The sequence below is a fragment of the Rutidosis leptorrhynchoides genome, chromosome 11 (genome assembly GCF_046630445.1).
Source record: "Rutidosis leptorrhynchoides isolate AG116_Rl617_1_P2 chromosome 11, CSIRO_AGI_Rlap_v1, whole genome shotgun sequence".
Taxonomy (NCBI): domain Eukaryota; kingdom Viridiplantae; phylum Streptophyta; class Magnoliopsida; order Asterales; family Asteraceae; genus Rutidosis; species Rutidosis leptorrhynchoides.
In genome coordinates this window covers 331,168,738-331,175,592 of record NC_092343.1, presented here as the reverse complement: position 1 = coordinate 331,175,592, position 6,855 = coordinate 331,168,738, and the positions used below count along the sequence as shown (strand labels likewise).

The following is a 6,855-nucleotide window of genomic DNA, read 5'->3' as shown; positions in this document are numbered from 1 at the left end:
TATTTCTTCAGAGTATATCGCGAAATTGAATTTCTTTGCTTCTTCTGATAAATTTCTGTTGGCAATATTCGCCATTGGATATCTCGATCTAAGAGCTTCTTTCTCGGGATCATATCTTTTAGGTGGAACTCCCCGGTTAGCTCTTGGAGGAAGTACATAACCTTCATTTGATTCATTTTGACTTGCAACAGGTTTCACTGGAATCTGTTGAGTTGATTCGTGATTTGAACTTTGTAGTTCTTCGGGAGTTGATTCACTTTGATTTGAACTTTGCGGTTCGTCGGGAATTGATTCACTTTGATCTGAACATTCTGGTTTATCTTGTGTTGTAGTATTTGGTGTCTCGGGATTTGGTGTTGATGTTGATGTTTGGATATTGTCGGGATTTGATATCGGAATTTGGATATTTGGAATTTAGATATTGTCAGGATTTGAATTTGGAATTTGGATATTTTCAGGTTTAGGTGTCCATTGTATCCAACTTAGAGTGTCATTATCCTCTTTCTCCCCCTCACTTGTGAGTTGGGTATGATAAAAATATTCTGTTTCGAGAAAGTCACAATTCATGGTAGTGTAGACATGACGTTTCTTTGGACTATAGCACCGATACCCTTTTTGGTTGATCCCATAACCAACCATCACACATTTTTCCGCACATGGATCTAGTTTGGTGCGCTCACTTTTTGGGATGTGAACAAAGACGGAACACCCAAATATGCGAGGTTCAATGCTAAATGAGGTCGGAAGGGTATGAAATTGGGAAAGAGTATCTTTAGGAGTTTTTGTGCCCAAAACTTTAGTAGGTAATCGGTTAATAAGATAGGTAGCGGAAGCAAGAGCTTCGGGCCAAAAACTTTTCGGAGCCTTGGATTCAATTAATAAAGCTCTTGTCATTTCTAAAAGTAGTCGATTTTTACGTTCGGCTACGCCATTTTGCTCGGGAGTATGAGCACACGAGGTTTGATGAATAATCCCATTATTTTCGCAAAAAAGTTTCATTGATGAGTTTACAAACTCACCCCCATTATCGGATCTTAACATTTGTATGTTTTTGTTAAATTGAGTTTGTACCATTTTATAAAAGTGAGAAAATTTATCAAAAACTTCTGATTTGTGGGTTAAAAAATAAATCCAAGTCATTCGTGAATGGTCATCAATAAATAAGACAAAGTACCGGAAATTTCTCCCCCCAATAACCGGTGCAGGACCCCATACATCAGAATGAATTAAAGCAAAAGGAACATCTTTTCTCGTATTACTTGGTTTAAAAGTACTTCGGTGGCTTTTAGCCAAAATACAAGTTTCACAATTTAAAGCAACATTTGATGGAAAAAGACTCGGAAATAAAGCATGTAGGTATCCGACAGATGGGTGACCCAACCTCCTATGCCATAACCAAGCTTCCCTCGAAGGTGTTCCGTGGGCAAGCATCACGGTACCTTGTTGGGTTACTTCGTTCACATAGTACAACCCGCCCCGTTCGGTGCCACGCCCAATAATTTCCCCAGTTCTGATATCTTGAAGGATACAGAAAGCGGGATGTAGTAAAACGGAGCAATTCAATTCTTTTGTAACGTGACTAACGGATAAAAGTTTATGTGACAAGGTTGGAATATATAAACAATTAGATAAGTTCATAGTTGGAGTAATTTCAATTTTTCCACCCCCTTCAACTTGTACAACACCCCCATTAGCCGTTTGAATTTTACTAACCCGAGGTTTTGATTGAGCATAAAAATCGGATTTTTCAAAACTCATGGTGTGTGTAGCACCACAATCAAAAATCCATTCGTTACTTTTTGTGCTATTTGAAACTACATTTGCTTTACCATTTAAAAATCTAGTGTCAAAAATAGAAGTTCTAAAAAAGTTGGTACTGTTTTGCAAATTCTTATCAATCATGGATTTATTTGAAAAAGATGTAGAGATGGAGGGACCCCTTTGCAATTTTTGGTCAACAGAAGACTTGTGACTACAATTCACCACGTGAACTTTCTTTTTATCCACCCATTTCTTATCATTTTTCTCATGTACAGTCATTTGCTTTTTATCTATTTCCATGTTATGTTTTAATCCAGTTCTCTCTCTTGTCTCTTGAAGACAATAAAAACGATTATGGGTTTCAAATGTTGCTTCATCTCCGATTGATGTCGGAAAGTTGTATTTATGATCTAAAGTATTTGCTCTTTCAGTTTTTAAGCAATTAGGGTTTTCCCTTTTTTCTATGGCAGATTTTCGTGACGAGAAAGTGAAAGGAGACTTACCTCTGACCTTTTTATGGGCGATTCTTGAGGCGCCGCTGCTGGTAACCTCTTGGTGGCCGCCGGCTGCCGCTACTTTCGCCGCTGCCGTCACCGTTTGTGGTGTCAATTGGCGGTTTTCTACAGTGAATTTTGTTTTGATGGTTGTGGATTCTGTTGCTCCCCTTGTGACGGTATTTTATTTGACCTTGCCCCAAGGGTTCGTTGGCGTAGAACTTCCAGGTAACTCTGTTTGCTTAAAACGTTGGTCGGTTTGATGTTGGTTTCATGATGAACTGAGCTACCGTCGTGAGACATGGCGGCTCAATTCTTTGGTAAATGACTGAAGCTAAATTGGTGTTTTGATCCAAGATCAACACTATAGCTCTGATGCCATGTTATTTAAGAGAATTAAAAAGCTGTAATTGTATTGATCAGTTTATATTGATGAACTTGAATTGATACAAGCTTGAAAATTAATCTCTTTACAATGAAATGCTCAACTATTTATACAACAAAGGAGTAACAGCTAATTGGTCCTAAAGAGCCGTTGGGAGTTATAGCCGTTGATGGCTTTTATTTTATTTTCTAACAGAATAAAGGAACTAGCCGTTAGACATATCTTGGTCAACTCTAATCAACTCTTTTTAGGAAATGATGAATTGATAACAATTCTGATCCTTTTATTTCAACAGGATGTGACAAGTTCAGTGAAGTCATTGAATTACATTTCCAGATCTCCAATCTCTCAACGCTATTAGGGCAATTGAAACTCTCCAAGCCTGATTTAAAGAACTTTAAGTATTTTAATAATGGAAATGCATTACCATTAAAATGTGTGCAATTTACGCACCATTCTATTGTAAGCTTTGTTAACTTATCAAATGAGGGATTTGCAAACCAACTAGGAAATTTCATTCCCCCATAGTTCAAAATCTTCAGTTTATTCAACTTACTATGAGGTCTCATACTTTCAATCACTTCACATTCTCTTTGCAAATTTCGAGAATCATCAAATTGTTCACCCCATTTCATTTCCAAACTAACAATACCCTTCTTTCCTTCTAAGTTGGCTTCCATTGCTTGTTGCGGATCAGTCACTTTTTCTAATCCTACAATGGAAATATGACCTTCAAGATTCACGAGGCCTTTAAGGTCGGATACCTTGAAAGCATTAGCTCCTTCGATGAAAACCTTTGTTAGAGTTTGTAGACTCGTTAACCCACCTATCCCTAAGGGTGTCTTGTCTAACATTGGGGTATCACTCATGTCAAGATGTCGCAAATTTATTAACTTAGCAAAACTGACAGGCAAACTAAACAACTCAGAGCATCTACAAACCAACAGGCTTTGTAGATTATAAAGCTCACACACTTGTTTTGGTACTTCTTTTATCTTTGTACGCGAAAAATTGAGGTAACGCAAATGCTTGAGACTACCAATGGATTGTGGTACTTTTTCTATTGAACACTGATTAAAGCTTAGCACCCTTATGAGCTGTACTCGGGGAAGCAATTTGACAACAACATGGTCTGATGCTTTTAAGTGTGACCACCGATCAACTGGTAACGGTAAGAACGTCCGCAAGTGTTTTGATTTATGTAATTCCTTGAAGTTTTCAAATTCGTTATTTCAGTGAACTAAGAATGAAACATGACGGAACTTATCAAACCCTTCATTCCTACCATTTACATTCATCTTATCATCCAACACAAAGAAAAACTCACCCGCAACACTTATGGCCAAGTCATTCATCAGGTCGTGCATTATGTATTCTGATTCGTTTTTAGTTGAATGTTGAAAAAACGACCTTGATAATAGATCTTCAAAATACTGGCGACCCAGACTCTCCATTGTCTTAGTGCGCTTTGATTCAGATATAAACCCCTCTGCCATCCATAATAGGACTAGTTTATTCTTATTGAATAAGTAGTCCTTTGGAAATAAAGAACAATATGCAAACAACTTCTTCAGGTGTAGAGGAAGATCATAGTAGCTCAACTTGAGAACCGGAAGAATATCACCTTCGCCATCATCTGAACTCCATATCTCACTCTTCAACAACTTATCCCATTCATCATTTCCTTTTCCTTTCAAAACCCTCCCAATTGCTATCAATGCTAAGGGCAACCCCTTGCATTTCATAATTATATCTTGAGCAAGTGATAATAATGGATGGTTGTCAAAATTATGCTCATTTATGGCAGATTTAGCCAACAAGGACAAAGAATCTTCATCCGATAGAATCTCTATATTGTGACATTTAACATTGTCCATTGCTGATGCAACCTTCGCCTTCCGTGTAGTAACTATGATTTTACTTCCTGGCGCCCCCTTAAGTGGTTTTTCAAGATTTTTCCACTTCTGGTGGTCTTCATTCCAAACATCATCTAACACAAGTAGGAATCTTTTCTTTGAAAGTTTCTCTTTAAGCTTCTCCTGAAGTGAATTTATACTAGGAGGTGTGTTGTCCTCTCCGGAGACAGCTTGATAAATCGGTTTGCTAACAGCGAGCACATCAAAGTAGTTTGAAACACAAACCCATGCTGTTAGTTCAAAGTAATCCTTCACTTTTTCATTGTTGTACAAAAGTCTGGCAAGACTTGTTTTCCCAACTCCACCGAAGCCAACTATGCACACAACGCTCACATTTTGATTACATGATTCATCCCCCAACAACTTCTCAAGCACTGCCGCTTCATCCTTTTCCCGACCCAAAACTGGAGACTCATCTAACAGTGATGTTTCCTCCAGTCGTTCAAATTTTCTGTTTGATCTAAGTGCGAGTATCGTATTGATATCTACACCTAACATATTTTTATTCTCGTAAAGACCATTCAATCTTTTAGTAATTTCAGCAAGCATAGAACGCATCTTACGACCATACATCATTTTATGAGGTGATAAATTAGTACAAAAAGTGGGAATGATCTTTTTTAATGCCTTACCGTGCTTGTGCTGCCACGTGATTTATCTTTCAACTTTCTTCAAATGGTTTCGGTGGCCATATCATCGAGTACATCTTCAATGTCATAAGCTAGACGATGAAAATCTAATAGCCACACTTTAACAGATTCTTGTGTTATATGTTTCTCACTTGCATCAGCAAGCACAGCTTCAATATATGTCCACTTTGTCTTCAGTTTTTCTAGCTGAGATTTGATTCCTTCTGATCGAGTCAGTTTTATCAAGTCACCAGAGAGTAGCTTTTCAAACAGCACAGTGACAGCACTTGAAACAACAATTTCGGCCATTGGAATTTAGAGATTAATCAAATGAGTGTTTGGTTGGTTGTAAATGGATCTCGTTATTTCAAAAGATCAAGGAAAAAGTAGAAGACCAAGAATCTTAGGGTGGAATTGCATATGAAGTAAAGTAGTAATACTATTCTTGATTAAAAAGTAATACCGTTATTTCTTAATTAAAAGTAATACTAGTATTATTCTTGATTGAAAAGTAATACTATTACTAGTATTTTATTTCTTAATTAAAAAGTAAAGTAATATTCTATATATTTTTTATGGCAAAAAAACGAAATACTTGCATAACAAAGTAATACTGTAATTCATTATACTAGTACATGAAAGAATTTAATCTGATTAGGCTGATGCACAACTCACAAAGAAATTCCATTTTTAAATCTTTTTCTGCTTTTATAATGAGGGATAAACCCTCTCCAGGCAGAATTCATCATTTTGAAGTACACTCTGTCATCCTATTTGGTCATTTGCCATCACACACACACACACACACACACACACACACACACACACACACACACACCCCCCTGGTATTTGGCTCACTTAGAAAGTCTATAAAAATCATATATAGGACTTAGGAGCACATAAAAGTATAGGATGGATGTAACCTTATGTACCATCAGTGTTATAACATATGAAAGCTTACTTCTACTTGTGAAACATGCATCACAATCTCTATTGGTGCCGAAAGTTTCAGGTTTAACAAAACCGAACACTGTCTCATCAGACTAGCATGTGCGTGCATTATTAGGTGTTGCACTTTGGATGTTGATACCCTAGTCATGATTTGGGTGTCATAGCTCTTTGTAATAATTTGCCTTGATGATATTATCAAATGAACATGGTATAGTCGGCAGAAAGAGGAGGTAGAGGTGGCAATTTCAACCCATTTACTTGACTAGGTTGATGTGGGTCATGTGTAAGAGGTCAAATAAAGAAATGGTCAACCCAGTTTAAAGTAGCTAAAACAAATAGTTTTAATGCTTAAACCTTCCAAATCACTTTGCTCTAAAAACAAAGTATTATTGAAATATATAATATGTGTGATGTGTGATGTGTGATGTGATCATATTATGCATGCTTATTGTTAAAGTTAAATTTTTATAACTATTACACTATTCCAGAACCCAAAATGACTGCAGCAGTTTTCTTTACTTATTTTGACCCATTACTCAAACCGCCTAATTTGCCACCTCTAGAATATGGTATAGATTCAAGCTTGAAATCCATATCACCTGGAGGATAAGTGATGGCACAAACATTAAAACTGCTACTAAGTAGAGTATTTTTGCACAAGAATTTGCTAAATCTTACTGTTCTGCAAGATATCATATATTTTTGCAGAAGAATTTGCT

General features: G+C 36.7%; 1 protein-coding gene across 1 annotated transcript; it reads right to left on the bottom strand.

Annotated features, from left to right (window-relative positions):
- Positions 1–2,873: 2,873 nt before the first annotated feature.
- Positions 2,874–5,129, bottom strand: LOC139875761 (putative disease resistance RPP13-like protein 1). The gene is made up of 2 exons (XM_071863064.1): positions 3,913–5,129; positions 2,874–3,573 (listed from the first exon to the last, which is right to left on the bottom strand). Exons 1-2 carry the CDS (start codon positions 5,127–5,129, stop codon positions 2,874–2,876), a joined length of 1,917 nt encoding a protein of 638 aa, XP_071719165.1.
- Between the last annotated feature and the right edge of the window lie 1,726 nt (positions 5,130–6,855).